The 17,667-nt window shown below is 48.6% G+C and overlaps 1 protein-coding gene across 3 annotated transcripts; it reads left to right on the top strand.

Moving 5' to 3' along the window:
- The first annotated feature begins 5,578 nt into the window (after positions 1 to 5,578).
- TRIM45 (tripartite motif containing 45) lies at positions 5,579 to 15,442 on the top strand. Of its 3 annotated transcripts, XM_037038879.1 has the most exons (7): positions 5,579 to 5,800; positions 6,543 to 6,793; positions 8,262 to 8,995; positions 10,347 to 10,476; positions 11,313 to 11,427; positions 13,201 to 13,361; positions 14,416 to 15,442. In XM_037038879.1, exons 1-7 carry the CDS (start codon positions 5,603 to 5,605, stop codon positions 14,624 to 14,626), a joined length of 1,800 nt encoding a protein of 599 aa, XP_036894774.1. In that variant the 5' UTR covers positions 5,579 to 5,602; the 3' UTR covers positions 14,627 to 15,442. The 3 variants fall into 3 exon arrangements, with proteins under 3 accessions (XP_036894774.1, XP_036894773.1, XP_036894775.1); XM_037038878.1 differs by lacking the exon at positions 5,579 to 5,800 and having other exon boundaries at positions 5,969 to 6,793; XM_037038880.1 differs by lacking the exon at positions 5,579 to 5,800 and having other exon boundaries at positions 5,969 to 6,793; positions 13,235 to 13,361; positions 14,416 to 15,441.
- Positions 15,443 to 17,667: the final 2,225 nt, after the last annotated feature.

Raw genomic sequence — 17,667 nt, 5'->3', positions numbered from 1 at the left:
AATGAACAAAATGGAAGTGTGCATTGTCTGAGCTTTATTGTTACACCAGCTTTTTATTGCAGCTATTGCCACTAGATGGCACTAAAGACTCTGTGTTTTAGGAATCAGATTCAAAATAAGAATGCAAAAATGATCTGAAATAAACAATAAATTCCCTGGTCATCTGTCCTGCTATTATGGCCGGTTTCTTAGAGATTAATATGAATGTCATTTTCCTCACTCATTTATTAACCTATACTATGTTTCAGCCACTGTGCCAAATATTAGGGATGCAGAAATCAATCATTCCTTGTCCTTCTGAGTTCTCAGTGTGGAAGGGGAGAGGGTACGGTGAGGGGAGAGGGAAAAATCAGATAAGCAAGCATTAAATTGAAATGTAGAATGTTAAAGACTTAATAGAGGATATCGAGGATATCCCAGAGTACCATCAGTACCACATAGAGGGGCCCCTAATACAGACTTGGTCGATGGAGCATTCCTAGAGAAGTCGATGTCTGAAAACAGCTTTGAAGATTGAGTAGAGATTAATTATGCAAAGAAGTGCAGGCAGGGTGTCCTAAGCGGAACAAGTGACTTGGACGATCATAAAAAACGCTGAAGCTCAGAGTGCATCCTGGGATGGGGGGGGCAGTGTAAGAAATGAGGTTGGCTGGGATGACAGAGGGAGAGTCAAGGGAAGCTCCTCCTAGAAGATAACGTCCATGAGAGCAGGAAGTTTTGCTTGTTCTACAAGATGACAGATCCTGGCAAAGAGTCAAAAGTCCCTGGCCTCATGGAACTTACTATTCTAGTGGGGGCAAGCCATGAAGACATTTAAAAAAAAAAATCTTCCAGGTGCTTAAAGGGTAGTTAATGGATAAATGGAGGTACTGAGTAGACACTGAAGATCAAAATCAAATTGGAATCTCAGAAATGTATCTAACAGGATTAGAGAGAATGGTTTGGAAATGATGACCCTAATTAGTAACCCAAACAAAGTAAAAGAACGTGAACTAAAGCAGAAATAGTGTGGAGGAAAGGGAAGTCAATTTAGATATGATGTGGTAGTAATGATAACAACGAAAAGAGATCCCATATAAAAAGTGGGCCAGTGTTTTATACACATTACTGCCAAATCCCATAACAATCAATGAAAGATAAAGGGTTTATTTGTTTTATTTTTTTAAAAAAGAGCTAAGTACTCTGGGAAATAGCACCATTTAAGACCCAGGTGGAAGAAGTGGGAAAAAGGAGAGGTGAGAGGCAGGAGGTGGGGAGAACAAGAGCAGTGCCATGTCAACCAAGGGAGGAGAATCTTGGCAATGTCCAAGCTATAGCAAATTCTGTTAGATAATATCATATTGGCCATGTGTAATGTGTACTTCTTGCCCAAATTTTTGAGGGAAAATAGGGATGTGATTTATAGATGGGTAGCACCTGAAATACTTGTATCTGTTCTTAAGTTTTGTGATTATTTGTCACATAAAATTTCTTGTACCATAAGTTCAAAAATAAATGCTAAAATCCCTTTATAGTATAAAAAAACAAGATCTAGATATAAATAAGTAAATAATTGAATTAAAAATTTAAAATCAAAGATTTTTTTGAAAGTTTGAGCCAAAAGCAGGTGTGCATTAGACAGGGCAAAAATATGGTAATTGAAAAGTATCCACTGGAGTTAGCAAGAAGGAAGTTATTGGGGACTTTGACAAAAGCGATTTCAGAGGAACAGTGAGAGCAAAAGCCAGACCATACTGTGTTTGGGAGTAAAATGTGAGAGGAGTTAGAGATGCAAGTGAAGACTGTTATTAAGAGGCAGAGAGAAATCAGGAGCTAGAGAGAGGAGTGGGGTAGAAGGAGAGACTGAAGCATGGTTATGAGTTAAAAGAGAAGATCCACAAGAGGGGAAGAGGCTGAAGACAGAGAAGGAGCATGCAGCTGAGGCTGGGCTTCAGAGCACAGATCTTAGGAGAAAGGATTCTCCTACCTTCGAAATAAGAAAGGAGGAAGGATGGAGAGTGATGGAGTAATGGTCAAAGATAAATCTGACTTCACTCTCTGGCTCACTGTCTATATACTCGTTCGGTCTTTGGTGGTGCTGATCAAGCAAAATGTCCAGTCCCGATGTGCCCGACTTCCTGAGGGTCGTTCTGCCTTCCTGACCTTCTCGCCTTTGGTTCTCACTCTGTCTGGGGCTGCAGAGTGGGCTGAAATTCTTCAGACACTTCAATCAACCTGATCGTTTTCAACAGTCCTGTTCTCTGATTCCACTACTTGTGGAACTTGATTCCCCCTCTTCTACTTCTTGTAACTATTCAAAGTATGTGAGAATGGAATAAAAACCTGAACTTGTTCTGGGGAAGGAGAATCCTTAACTAATCCTCTCCCATGATCTTGCCCCATGTCATTCTTGCTCTGCATGATCCACAAAACCCTTGGCTGCATGTAGTTCTGCTTGTTTTCCTTTGTCAGAGACCATCATTCCCTGCCTCGTCAGTAACAGTCTGTATTAGTTATCTACTGTGAAGGCACTAGGTTGGTAGCCAAGAGTATTTCATATTAACAGAGAGATGAAAAATATATGTGTGTATGGTATGTATATATACATGTACTGTTATACATGTATAGACACACATGTATACACATATATACACATAATAAATAAAAACACTTGCTACCACAATGTAGCACAAACTTAAAAGTGAAAGGTATTGGCAAAGAGCTAATAGAGCTCAAATCTGAAGCCTCGGAGTAACAGGGAAAGTTTCAAACTGACTTGACATAGGATGAAGGGTGGGTTTAAGTAAAGATGAACAAATTCTGCAGATGAAATTGGCAACCACCAATAAGGAAGCTTAGTAATGCTTAGGGAATAACTAACAGGCCAGTTTTGTGGATCTATTAAGGAAGCCAGATTTCACCCTGTGGAGATAAGGAGCTGCTGATGCTTTTAGAATGGAGACTGACTTGCACCATGTTTTTACATGTTTTACAATTAATTTGGAAAAACTGTGTAGGATCAATTGAAAAAAATGGAGGGGAAGGATAATTCAGAGACTATTGTAATACGTGAGGTGAGGATGATCAAGTTCTGTATCATCCTAAACTTCTACATGGTAAGGTGTTGGCAGTGAGGATGGAAAGAAATTGGTACCTGCCTGGATATGGAAAAAGAAGAAGGAGGCCAGGAACACTATAAAGTTTCAAACTGGAGGGAAGGGAGAATGATGGTATCTTCAAGAGAATAAAATCCAGACAGCACAGTTTAATGAGCAAAAAAGGTCAATGAAGTTTAAGACATGTGGGACTTAGGTGATGGAGACACACTTGGGTGCAGATTTATAATAAATGGTTGTGATCAAAGCTTAGGAGGAGGTTAGTACTGAAAGTGGGGACCTGGGAGTCACCTGTGCTAAGAGAAAATGTAGAGAGAAAAGGTAGGGCATAAAGTGGACAAAGGGGAACCAGTGAGGAAAGAGAGTGTGAGAAGCAGCCCAAGAGGTAAGAATGCCAGGAAGGTAGAGTATTTCAGAAGTCAAGAAGGAAGCAAAATTTAAGGAGGGAGGGGAGGCTGGGATTAAAGGGCAAAGGTCTTCAATCTGACCTTGGACTAGAAGAAAGGCAGGTAGGAGAGGTAGGAGAGGTAGGAGAGGTACGAGAGGAGAGACGATCAATCAGATTTTTAAGTGGAAAGTGAAGTTTTCCAAATACCTTTGCTTTTCTTACTCAGTTAAAAGCTGAGAGTCTCTCTCTCTCTCTCGTTCTCTCTCTCTCTGTCTGTCTCTCTCTCTCTCTTTACATAAGCTGCTGAGATGCTTAATAAAGCTGGGAAAGGAAGGGTAGAAGTGGTTGGGGTAGAATCTGGACCATGGCCTCATAAGACTGAGTTCAGGTCATCACACATATTACCTTGGGCTGGCCACCAGACTGCTCTTAGAGTTGTTAAAAGATTAAACAAGACAATGCACATATAAATTACAAAGCACTTCTTAAACAAGAGAAGCTTGGAACACCTAAGTGGGAAATGAGATAGTGCATGAATAAGAGATGAGGAGAAGCATCACCGCCATCAGGGAGGGCTGAGGTGAAGTTTGGAGTGAGAATGCACAGCAAACGCAAGTTCGCACAGTCTGTGACTTACTGCAGCACACTGGCTGGGGCAAGCAGACTCTGAGTCAGGGCAGGTGTGGAGAGGACGAGAAGCTGAAGAAATCCAGGTAAGGACTATTTAAGACATTAGCAGGCATGCTTACTTTTGGGAATCACATGTACTTTTTATATACAGGGTGGAGGCAGATGTAGGTTTACAGTTGTGAATAGGAGAGTTCATTTTTATATTATTATTTACTATTGCATTATTTTCCATACAAACTGTAAACCTATTTTTGCCTCACCCTGTATAGGTGGCACTGGACTCATTGACATGTTATATGCATTTTGGAAACAGCTAAACATTTCGATTTTTGTAAATAGGGTTTTCCCCCCATATTTTGGAGCTGACAAGTTTGAGTTTCATTTTTTCAGATTTCCGTATTTTTTAAAGCTTAGGCTAGGCACTGCGCCTACAGTAGAAATGGAAAACGAAGACATCAGTGAAACCAATCAAACAGGGAAGGTCATGAACAAAGCAAGCGGTGAGAAAATGGAACCTACTAGGCAGGCTTAGGCGGCTGGAGATAACGGAGAACCCTGGAGGGTAAGGCGCTGGTGCCACCAATTCCGGGATCTTGGGAGACACAGGTTCCAGAGCCCAGGTGTAGCAAAGCGCCGGCACCGCCGAACCAGGGCACTGCCGTAAGGACACTTGAAGGAGGAGACAGAGACATGACGGGCGCTCAAGGAGTTCGTCTTCCCAATTAGTGAGCCCACAAAGGAGGGTGTCATCCTTCCTTGACACCCTCCACTATCCCATTATGACCAGTCATGGGCCCTCGCTGATTGACCGCTACAAACGGCGGGACAAACCTGCTCCGATTCTATTATGCATTACTGTAGAATTCTGGGTGACAAACGCTTAACCCCTGGGGTCATTTGCACCCCTGGCCCAAATGGGTGAAAGAGCGGCTTCTCCAGACCCAAAAATCGGGAGCTCCCGGCGTTGGCCTCAAGAAGGCCTCCTTGCCGGCCCTGGGTTCAACGGGTCTCAGAACGAAGGCCTGAGGGGCCCTTAGTCCCGGAAAAGACCAGGGAGTAACCAGGTGCCGAGGCCCTCGCAGAGGGCACCCTACGCCTGAGGGTCACACCTCGCGGAGTAGGAACTTCCGTCTTCGCATCCGAGGCCTCCGGAACCAGAAAAACGCTTCATCCTACAACTCCCAGAATACCCTGCGATGACTGACAGCCCCACTCACCAATGGGAGAGCCAAGTGTGGGTTTGTGGGCCCAATCCGAGGGCACAAAGGAGGCTGCCCCCGAAGCAAGTCGGCGTGACTTTGTTTATGGTTCTCTGGCCTCTCTGGTCAACACAGTTATAAAGAGAAGGACAATCCCTGTAGAGTGGTGACGCTGGCTGTACTATGCTGCTCAATCCCCTCCTGGCTTTGTCCCGCCCCTGAGCTCCGAGCCCTCCCGCCTACGGCTCTCAGTTTGGTTCTCCCCTCCTGGCCTGAGTGGACCAGCGAAGATGTGGGATTTCCAAAGCTTATTGGATGCTGGTGGTGTCACTCTGGAAGGCGGCCGGGGCCCCCAGCGGCGAAGGCCGCCCTTCTTCGACGGTGATTGGAGTCGCTTGAGAAGAGGGCTGGGATTGGTGCGAAGAGGGACCAGAGCCGTTCAGCACCTTGGGTCCACACCTGGGAAGGCGGAGGCCACCGAGGAGCCGGTGCGGCTCGCGGCATTCTCCTCCTGCTGCGTGCCCTCCCCGAAGGGCCGGGTCCGGGGGAAGGAGAGGGAGACGCCCTATCTCATCACGGGGGGCGAGGGGGGCGCTTGTCGCGTGTCGGGCGCGGGTCCAGTGGGGAGGGGGTGGGCAGGGAGCGGGGGTAGCAGTGGAAGGCTTGAAGGGTGCAGGGGTCCAGGGAGGCGGCAGCAAGACTAACTCGAGACCTAGACCTGGAAGCGCTTCAGGGGCGGACTTGGTGGGACGCAGGAGGGCGTGGGCGTGTCTGGTATGGGATGCGGTGGAAAGGAGGGGACCCTCCTGAGCAGATCTGTGAGCGGTTCCTTTGAGGAATCCTCTTCCCTTTTGCCCTTTCATTTGTTAAAGAGCGAGTCCCCATGGTCTCTGTTCAAGCTTTGGAAACTTTCTTTTCCGGTGAGCTTAATCACCTACTTCATTACAGAACTGTTCAGCGCCATTTCTGATACTGGGCATAAACGTGGGGAATATGTCAGAAAAGAGGAAGCCGCTGCTGGGCTTCGTGGGCAAACTCCCCAATGGGCCTGCCCTTGGGAACCGAGGCAAGACTCACTGCCCGTCGTGCATGGGGCTTTTCAAAACTCCCAGGCTCTTGCCTTGTTTGCACACAGTTTGCACCAAGTGTCTGGAGCGGCTGGAACCCTTCTCGGTAGTGGACATCAGAGGGGGAGACTCTGACACAAGCTCTGAGGGGTCAGTATTCCAGGAACTCAAGCCTCGCGGCCTGCAGCCGCAGATCGGCATCCTCTGCCCGGTATGTGATGCTCAGGTGGACCTGCCCATGGGAGGAGTGAAGGCTTTAACCATAGATCACCTGGCCATGAATGATGTGATGCTGGAGAATCTGCGTGGGGAAGGCCAGGGCCTGGTGTGTGACCTGTGCAGCGACAGGGAAGTGGAGAAGAGGTGTCAGACCTGCAAAGCCAATCTCTGCCATTTCTGCTGCCAGGCGCATAGGTAAAGATGGGATACTTCAACCTGGTGTGGCTTAAAAGCAGAGTGCAAAGGGGTGTTGGGACGGAGAAATCCCTCCTTGGTGAGCAGATGGAAAGCTTTCTCGAATGCCATAGAAGGACAAAGAGCAATCTACGATGCGCTAGCAAATACTCCAGAATGGTTGGTAACCCCTGCAGCCTTGTATATGGTAGTTAACAGTAATAACAGTGTCAAAGGCTTGCATAGTCCTTGTCAGTTTGCAAAGCACATTCAGTGTCCTTGAATCATCAGTCCTTTGTCTGCTGGCTAATTGTACCAGGTGCTGGAGAAACAGGAGAATGAACAGAATAGTGTAGCCCCTGCTTCGATCTCTTCTGATCCTTGCACCTCTTAGCGAAAAGTAGGCACTGTCTCCACTCCTATTTATTGAGGAAACACACTCAACAATATGTGATTTGCCAAGGTCCCACAGCTGGTACGTAGTATATAACAACTGCATTTTAAACCCAGATCTGCCTGCATTCTCTACTTTCTACGAATCCATGCTGCCTTCCCAGTGTAAGGTGCTGATTGACAGGGCCCCACCTCAGCCTTTGCCTTGTACCCTAGAGACTCAAGCTTGGTGAGGTGGGCAGCTAGGTGCTCTCTGGGTGCCAACTGTGTCTTTTATGGCATTTTGGTGAACAGTTTGTCATGTGAATCTTTGCCCCTTTTCAACCCCCTCCCCCATTCCAGGACATCAGACTGTAAAATAGCCAAGGTTTTAGGATTAGCCACAATTAGACTGTAAAGTCAGCCTTCGGTTGATTCTCTGGCCTCACCCACAGAACAAGTCTGTAGTCTTCAGTCTTTCTATTTTTAACTAGTGATTGAATTGTGACTGCCCTGCTGCCAGCTCAACAGCTGTCCCTGTTTTCTCTCCAGCCTCTGCTTGGGTGCCAGAACAGGCACGGAAGCTTCAAGTGGCTGGAACAGTCCCCATGGTTCCTAGGGATGCCCCCCAATCTCTGGAGGGCTACAGGAGAGGGGAACTAAGAGCTTTGATTCTGGCCACTGATTTTACTCTTTCTGGTGTTGATAACCCTTGTTGAGGAAAATTCTACCTTGATGCTTTGGGTGATCTAGGTGCTGGCCACAGGAAATGCCTCCCAAACTCCAGGTAAAAGCTGAGGGACACGTTCTGTCAGGGCCAGCTGTTTTTCAATTGCCTGGGGTTTTCTGCTATGCCATCTGGCCCGGTTAGTTTCTCAGTGCTGGTTTTCACCTTGCTCTCACCTCTCCCTTGCTGGGTGGGGGCAGGCTGCGGCTGTTGTACTCTCCCCCCTGCACAGGTGAGGAGCAGGAATTGGGGAGGGTCATGGAGTGAGTATGAGGTTATAGCGAGGAACTGAACTCAGGTTTGCGTGACTTCTGAGCCCACGCGCTCAGCACTGCTGGACTGTTTCCCAGCTGGAATGGGAAACAGTTTCCCCGATTTCCTCTTCCCTAGGCGGCAGAAGAAAACCACTTACCACACCATGGTGGACCTAGAAGACTTGAAAGGCTACAGCCGGATTGGGAAAGCCATTCTGTGCCCCGCTCACCCTGCGGAGGAACTGAGGCTGTTCTGTGAGCTGTGTGACCGGCCCGTGTGCCGCGACTGCGTGGTGGGTGAGCACCGGGAACACCCCTGTGACTTCACCAGCAACGTTATCCACAAGCATGGGGACTCCGTGCGGGAGCTCCTCAAGGACACCCAGCCCCATGTGGAGGCCCTGGAGGACACCCTGGCACAGATCAAGGAGACAGGCAGTGCCCTCCAGCAGCGAGTGGACGCCGTGGCGGCCGACGTCCGGGCATTCTCCGAGGGCTACGTCAAGGCCATCGAGGAGCATCGGGACAAGCTGCTGAAGCAGCTGGAAGACATACGGGTCCAGAAGGAGAACTCCCTACAGCTGCAGAAGGCGCAGCTGGAGCAGCTGCTGGCAGACATGCGCACCGGAGTGGAGTTCACTGAGCACTTGCTGACCTGTGGCTCTGACTTGGAGATCCTCATCACCAAGGGGGTGGTGGTGGAGCGGCTCATGAAGCTGAACCAAGTTGAATACAGTGCCCACCCCAGAATAAACGATAAGATATGCTTCTCTCCTCAGGAGAAAGCAGGCCGGTGCCACGGCTATGAAGTTTATGGGGTCATCAATACCAAAGAGGTGGATCCCACCAAATGTGTCCTTCAAGGAGAAGGTAGGAAGCCACTGCCCACTGGCATTGAGGGGTGGTGCACAGGGACATGGTTTTTAAAGATGTGTGGCTTTTTCAGCCAGGCCTTCCTTCAGCTAGGCACAGCCCCCTACTAAAGGACAATGGTCCCCTCCCTTGCCTTTCGTGATTTGTCCTGGTCAGGGTGCAGTTTATATCCCTAGCAGGAGGCTTGATCCCTTTCCAGTTGAGAAATACTGGAAAGGGATCAAGGGCCTGCCAAGGAACTCAAGGGCCATGCTGTTTCTGTCAGAAGACAGAGCAGAGACGGTGCCCACGGGAGGTAACAGCACAGACTTCAGGGCAGGGCAGAGTCCTGAGCGCTCGGAGAGGAGCGTGCCAGGCCCCGGACTGCTTGGGCCGAGTTCTGGAGAGAGTTTCAGAGGAGTGAGAGAGAGATGACGGCCTACTTTCCCCTGTGCCCTTTTTGGTGCACACAAGCCACATACCATTGGCAGTGAAAAGAATACGGTAGGCCCTTCGTTCAGCAGGGGCCACAGCATCATCTGACCACAGAGTTCTGTTCTAAAGGAAGCACGTCATTCACACATAGGTAGGTCATCCCTGAAGGAAGGCTGTATGCTAGAATCCTGCCGACTCTGGCCCAGGAGTTGGGAACTGTCTGGAGGTCACAGATCCCTCTGAGAATGACCATTCCCCAAGAAACACTCCTTGGGCATAGGGTTCAGGAGACTCTTAGACCCTTCGTGAGCCTCTCCATGGACCTCACGGGCAGGCACTTAACCTTAAAGAAGCCCCGTCTCATCTGACTGCTGGATGAGGGGCTGTGGGGATAGGAGAGTGGACGACCGAACTCACTGAACCAGGTCTGCCTCTTTCCTTGGGAGGGGCCTCAGCTCAAACAAGAGGTCTAATTATTTTTTTAAGTATGATGTTGTGTCCCTGTGAGTATCCCCTCAGCCTTGGTGTGAGCTACCACAGCATGGAGTCCAAGCCTGTTCCAGCAGTGTCTGCAGCTGAGGGAAGGTAGTTTTGGGGTTACTAGCCACCCTCACAGGGTCCAGAGGTTTTCTTCTCTAAATACTTAGGCCAATCCTGAGTATTTTCAAAGCTTCCTTGGGGCTGAAGTTCAGGGCCAGGATCCTGTGATCCAAAAGCCGCTGCTGGCTGAGAACCAGACTCACCAGGAGAGCCTCCCGGGAGGAATGATCTGGGAGACAGGATGGGAAGAGAGAAGGAAGGGGACAGGGTGAGCCCCGTGAACAGGAAGCACCACCTCTTGCTCTAAAGACAAAAAGTGAGATGGTGTCTGATCTGGCAAGGGAGTCACTGCAGGTGGCCTGGAAGGTGAGGACTGCCCGTTTATCTCCTGCAGATCTCCACAGAGCCCGGGAGAAACAGACAACCTCTTTCACCCTGCTTTGTAAGGACGCAGAGGGAGAGAGCATGGGCAGGGGAGGGGACGACATTCAAGTTGCAGTTGTTCCGAAAGATAAGAAGGACAGGTATGTACCACCGAGTCGCGTAGTAATAAGCAGTGATGGAACTGGAAACCTGAGGTCCTTAGCAATGGTGGACTTGTCACTGCGGTCGTTACTGCCTGTGTCCTTGTGGTGCTACTGAAAATGTGATGTGACCACTGGGCCAGGTGTTTTCTCGTGCAGGTTTTAGGCCTGTATTCAATTTTCTTCCCAAGGTCTGCTCTGCTCCCCCAGCTGTCTTCACCCCAAGCTTTGAATAGACTGAAAGATATTCTGTATCAGACTGAATGGTGCCCTTCTCAAAATCGGCCCCCCTGGCCCTGACTGGTGTGGCCCGGCTGGTTGGGTGTCATCCTGCAAAGAGAAAGGGCGCCAGTTGGATTCCCAGTCGGGGCCCAGGGGTGCGGGGTCGGTCCCTACGGGCCACATAGCAAAGGCAACCCAGTCGCTGTTTCTCTCTCGCATCGATGTCTGTCTCCCTCTTTCCCCCTCCTGTCCCTTGTCTCTAAAAATAAAATTTAAAAAGAAAATTCAGCTCCTAAATTGTACTGGGAGCCGAGTTATGTGGCTCTGGAATTGGAGGGAAGGGGTGACAAAGTGCAGGAGGGCAGAGCAGAAGCCAGTCGGAGAGAGCGTACAGTTTTCAAGGGGTTCATCCGTGTGCAGCATACTGAATTAACATTTACGTCGCTTCCCTTCTGTCGTGAAATTAATTTCTGAGACGAGTAGAAGTGGCGTCCTGCTTGGGAGACATTCAAAATTAAGATCGGATTTAATGGCAGAGCTTACATCCTGAAATAGTGGGCAACTGAACGAGGCTGGGAGAGTGAGTGGCTTTTTGGAACTCTGTCTCCATCCAGTCCAGTCAGAACGACGGTGCAAGACAACAAGGATGGGACGTACTGCGTTTCCTTTACCCCCAAGGAACCCGGCGTCTACACTGTGTTGGTCTGTGTCAAGGAGCAGCACGTGCAGGTGGGTGAGACCTGCGCGTGTCCTTCCCTGAGCTCGGATCACCCTGGCCCCTGGGTTCTGTCACCTTAGCACGTGGATCAGCTGTGTAGAGGGACTGAATAGGGGCCTTACTTCCCTTGCCATTAAAATGGCCCAGATTTTGCGACTCGTTCATATTAGAGGATGCCAGAGACTCTGAAAACTCTAGTCCTGTTTTCATCTCCTGGCAGTTATGCTTGTATTTTACCCTTCTCCCAGTTGGCTTGTGGGAACTCTTAGTTTGGGAAAGACGCCTTTATCACAGGGGACAGTCTACCAGCAGACAAGAGTGCACAGTTGTGAGATATGATGTAGCTCAGGATGCTCAGCTTTGCTCAGGCAACGACCAGACGGGGACTTCCTGGAACACCCTCTCCTCTCACTGGTCCTCTGTCTGTCTGACCATCCACTGCCCACGTGATTCTCTCCTCTGTTTACATATATGCTTATCTGTTACCACCTCCACAGATAAGTGTTATACTTTCTGGTTAGAGATGATGAATTTTTGAAAATTGGGGCCATACTCAACACATCTGGCAGAATCTCTCTGCTGACGTCTGAGTACTCAGTGGTCCCCCCAGACAGACAGCAACACCGACAGGACACTAAAATACCACGTGGAGCCATGACATGATGCACCTGTGGTCTGCACACCAGGGGACCTGCTAGTCACTAACCACTCACTGCCTGCCACCTAGTGTGCCCGCTCTGTTCAGGTGTTTTTGCACGTGGCACTTCATTTTTCTTCCAGACCATTCAGGCATAGAGGTCATCATCCAATTAGGTAGACTGAGAAACCAGACTTGCCAAAATGCACAGGACCTGCACAGCAAAATCAGAATATGACCCCATTTTTTTTAATGCCAAGTTGTTTTAAAAATAGATTGTAAACTCTTTAAAGGCAGAGAGATTTAACATCTGAGAAGCTTCTAAGGCACCAGACTCTCACCTTTTGCTCTTAGACTGCAGGAACTTACAGAATATCAATTGCTCAACACAGGCTAGAAACTGGAGTGGAACTTATCCTTGAAGGAGAGGGGGCAGGTAGAAGAGTTTCTAATTAGAAAATTATTAACCACATTCTTAAACTTTCTCCCTTGCAAATCTCTTCACTGTCCTGGAATAAGTAGATGGGCAAACAGATACATCCAGGAAGGATAGGAGGAAAGGAGGCAGCTCAGTGTGTGAGGGAAGAAGGTGTGTGGCTGAGAAACTGGAGAAAGGACCACAGGATGTCACAGTCTATGGCTGTGGCGCCATAGACTCATTCCTGAGATTCCTTGGGAATGGAGAAGGTAGCCCTTGGGTGGGTCACTCAGAGCATCATCACCCCATACACCAAAGGTGGTGGTTTTGATGCCCAGCCAGGGCACACACCTAGGCTGTGGGTTCAGTCCCTGGTTGGAGCATGTGCAGCAGGCAACTTATTCATGTCTCTCCCGCCCCCTCCTCTCAAAGTCAATACACATACCCTCCGGTGAGAGTGAGGATTAAAAAAAAAAAAAGAATGGAGAAGATCGAGACCGAAGTCAGTGACAAGAAAGCGCTAGGGTCACTAGGGCATCAGGCAGTCTGGGTGACGGGAGGGCAGCACAGACTCTTCTGCATGGGATCTGGCCCCGTGCAGCAGGGCGCGCAGCTAGTTATGTCCTCTAGTGTTTCCCTCCCGCCGTGCTTGTCCAAGGGCAGGCCCTGTGACCTGCACTCCGTTAGCATATGTGATGCTCAGCACGTTCCTGTTGACTCACACGTAAGGTGCTGTTCTTTGCTCTTGGTCTGAACACCGAAGGGCTCGCCATTCACCATGACCGTGAGGAAAAGGCACCGCTCACACCCAGGCGTGTTTCACTGCTGCACATTCTGCTCCAGTGGAGGCCAGAAAACCACTCGCTGTGCCTGCGGGGGCACCATGCCAGGTAAGGAGGGCCAGTAGCTCTTCAAAGTCCTTCCCTGCTGGGACCATCTCCAGCAGCGGGAGTGAGCGACTGCACAGACACTAGGTTTGGAATATGACTTAGGTTTGTTTGTAAGAATCTAGCCTGGCCCTGGCTCAGTTGGTTGGAATGTCCTGAACACCAGAGATTGTGGGTTTGACCCCGATCAGGGCACACACCTAGGTTGCAGACATATGAGAGCACAGACGAGAGGCAACTGATAGATGTTTCTCTCCCTTTCTCTCTCTAAAAGCAATATACATATCCTTGGTTGAACATTTAAAAAAAAGAATATAGACTGTGGATAAAAGTACCACCATTCTAAAACTTCTGTTTAAAGCTTCTTTGTTCTGAACATTGAAACAGCAAGCTTACACATTCTGAGCTCTTTTCGTTTTGATCCAGTTCACCAGCCCCATGAGCCCTGTGCTTCTCCCCGATACCTGGTTTCCTGTTTCCGCCCTTCCCAGCATCCTGGCAGCATAAAAAGTGTTAACCCATCCTGTTCCTTTAAAAAGGTTAAAGTTGCAAACAAGGCAGGGGTGGGGGAGCGAATGATTAAACCGAGTGCACCAGCCCTGGCTCCTCTCTTGGGGGAAGGCGGGTGAGCTGAGGCAAGAGATCTAGGTTGTGTTTTTTTATTCTATCGTGTCCTTACTCTAATGAGGCCTTAAGAGAAGCTTTTGACCCTTTAGTATAAAAACTTCAGAATCTACCTTCCTTTTTATTTCCACTACTCTACCTTCTCTTTTATTTTGATTATTTTGGGGTTAAAATCCAGAGCAGTTCATCTCCTTGAGTCAGCAGTGTTGAAGGGCCCTTGTCTCAGAACTTCAGCTGACCTCAACTGGTTTGCTGTCACCAGTCCCGGAGTCCTCTGACCGCAGAGGCATCCGACAGCTTGTTCCTCGCTCCAAGTGTGTGTTAGATGTTTCCACATCCAGGAGCCTTGAATGTGGCCGGGAGCTTTAATTTCCATGATAACTGCTGACTTTCCTCTGATGGTGTTTTCCTGTCTGCTCTTTGTACCACGCAGGTGGGTACCTGGGCTGTGGCCATGGACACAAAGGCCACCCTGGCCGCCCGCACTGGTCATGCTGTGGAAAGGTCACCGAGAAGTCAGAATGCACGTGGGCAGGTGGGCAGAGTGCGGCAAGGAGTCTGCTCAGGACCGTGGCGCTCTGACGGCCACCCGGCCGGCTGAAGCCGCACAACTTCACAGTACCAGAGGACCGGGCCTTGATTAATTCTGAAGAAATGGAAAGAATTAAAAACAAAGTGCCTTATCTGTCCTCTGGAGTTACTCACTGATTGTATGTGCGATGGTGAGTACGAGAGATCACCACTGTTTCTCTGTTCTCTTTGCACCGAAGGAGGCCGTCTTCGGTTTGTGCGGGAATGGAGGTCTCTGTGCCATTGAACTTGGAGAGCACAGGGATAGTTTGTGTCTTAACTTTTTGATAATTAACCTTTTCTGTTGCTCCCTGAGCTACATCTTATATAGGTATTTTTCTCAGAAATAAAAGCCTCCTTCTATCATACCCACTTTTCACTAGCATGGTTTTAATGGATTGTAGTGTGATCTTGCTGTTTAGATGGAATTACCCCTCTTCCCCCGCTGTGTCAAGTTCATCTCATACCCCCAGGGCCCAGATTACTGCTTGGTAAGGAACATACAAGTAGTAGTAAGTAAATAAAGGGAAATGACACTGAAATAGAACCTCATATGTTTACTGCAGTTCTGCTCATGCCAGGGCATCTGGGACCCTCACCATCCTTGCACCTGTCAGCGCTGGGGTTTTTTAGTCGTCTTTGCTTTTGTCTGTATACCTAGGAACCGAACCAGAAGCGGTGACTCCTAAGGGTGTGTCCACTTGGCTCTTTGAGTCCAAAGAGAATCTCGGCCCAGGAGGCACACAGCTGACCGCTCCCCTACAGAAACACTTTCTTCTTTCGGTTTCTGCGGTCCCATTCTTCTTACTCCTCCTGTATCATTGGCTTTTCCTTCTCAGTCTTCTTTGCTGGCTCCTCCTTTCGTCTCCAGTCTCTATACATTGGAAGGCCCTAAGGATCAGTTCTTTTTATTTATTGACTTTAGAGGAAGAAAGGGAGAGAAACATCAATTTGTTGTTCCACTTGTTCAAGCACTCACTGTTTTTCTTTTTAATTTAGAAAATTTTGTTTTAGATTTTATTTATTTTTAGAGAGAGGGGAAGGGAAGGCGAGGAAGACAAATTCAATGTGTGGTTGCTTCTCACACACCCAGGCATGTGCCCTGACTGGGAATCCAGCCGGTGACCGTTTATTTCACAGGCCAGCTCTCAGTCCACTGAGCCACACCAGCCAGGGCCACTGGTTGTTTCTTGTATGTGCCCTGACCAGGGATCAAACCTGCAACCTTGGCCTACTGGGACGATACACCAAAGAACTTAGCTACCCAGCCAGGGCAGGGTGAGTTCTTGTGTTTCTGTTTCTTCCCACTCCTCAGATGATCTCATTCTCCCATGACTTAAAATACCATTTATACACCAGTGACTCCCAAATTTACCTCCAGTTTCAAATCCCAAAGAATTACATATGATACCTTAATATCTCCACTTGGATATATTACAGGCACCTCATATTTAAAATGCCAGAACTCCCAGTTTCCGGTTCTCACTTTCCCCCTGCCTAAACAACCCAACGGTTTCTCCTGCAACCCTCTCTGTCCCTCTAGAAGCAAGGGACAGAGGCTTACAGGCTGTGGAGTCAGCAGCCCTGACTCCCCTCTCGTTCACCACAGCCCATCCGTGGGCGACTCCGACCAGCCATCCCTTCACGGTAGCTGTGCTGAGCACCGCTGTCCACCTGCTGCCCTCCCGAGGTACCCAGATTCCTCACTTGGAGTTTGCTAACTTGTCTCTGCTTCTACCCTTAACCTCATACAATCTATTCTCTACAGTCAGAAAGGTCTCTTTAAAACACCTTCCACTGGCCTCCCATTGTACTTAAAACAAAGTCAGTCCTTACATCAGCACATAAGACCCTGCGTGACCTGCTCTTCTCATTTACTATCCCCTGTCCCCACCCATCACTCTGTTCCAGCCAAACTGGCCTGCCTGGCGCTCTTCAAACTCCCTGTGTATTCTCTCTTGCAGCCGTACCACCCCTCCACCTGGAATGGTCTCACAGATGCCCACGTGATTCACTCATTTTCTTCAGGTTTCTGTTCTGTGAAGCACCCCACTGGAGAGGTCCCTAAGGGCCCCATGTAGAGTGGCAACCGTCCCCGCACCAGGGCTCATGGTGCCCTTCCTTGGCTTCATCAGGCTGACTCCTAGATGTCACCATCTAGCATATATATTCTGTTTATTGTCTGTCCTTTTACATGAGACTATAAGCTCTATGAAGGCAGAAATGTGGCATTTATTAACTACTACATACATTGCCCTTGGTGCATAGTTGAGGCTTAATATCTTGCCAAGTGAATAAAGATCTAGTTGGTAGAATTTTTATTTTGGATCTCCTTGGTATCTTCCTATAAGCCGGGCTTCCCTTCTGCCTAACCCCAATATATGCTATTTAACAAAATCCCACTTAGAAAAGATCTTGGCCTTCTCTCAAAGCTACTGGATAAACTAAATGTACCTTAGGGACCAGTTGTGAATTTTCTAATGACCTCAGACATCTAGGGAATTACTTGCCATGAAGAAGCTTGTTGTATCACATCCTTCTCCCCTAGTTTTTTTTTTAGTGAGTCAGATTTCAGAAATGAGGATACAAAGTTTATCATTTATTTCAGCTAGAAGATTTCAGTAATTGGATAACTCTACTGTAGATAACACTTCTGTAAAGTCTAGGTTTTGGCAAATTCCCCAGCCTTTAAGCACTCTCAGTGGCGACAGTTCCCTTATAAATAAGAGAGTCTGTGCAGGTAGCGGGGTGGGGGGTTGTTGCCGCGGTGGAATATAAACTCCGTTTGATTTAACTGCCCTGCCAGCTGAAGAGCCGGGCTGAGAGTGGTCTGCAGAGCCCAAGAGGAGGAAAAGAGGTCTGAGGGTGTAGGAATCGTCCCCAGTGTAACGGTGTTCCAGAAGTCACCTCTGAGTTGTGAGCGCTGAAGCATCAACACGGTGCAGTGTTATGATGTAAGTTCTACCTCTGGTGCTAACAGGGAAGAAAAAAGGGCCCCAATTACAGTCTCCGTCCTCTGGGATGTGGTGGCAGGATAAACACGTCGGCTGTCCAGGGTGAACACACATACACATACACACACACCGCCAGCCCACACTCACTTGTCTAATCTCCA

Source organism: Sturnira hondurensis, unplaced genomic scaffold, assembly GCF_014824575.4.
Source record: "Sturnira hondurensis isolate 20B ecotype Veracruz unplaced genomic scaffold, ASM1482457v3 Scaffold0024822, whole genome shotgun sequence".
Taxonomy (NCBI): Eukaryota; Metazoa; Chordata; class Mammalia; order Chiroptera; family Phyllostomidae; genus Sturnira; species Sturnira hondurensis.
The sequence above is the reverse complement of the archived record's forward strand: the minus strand, read 5'-3'. Positions and strand labels throughout refer to the sequence as shown.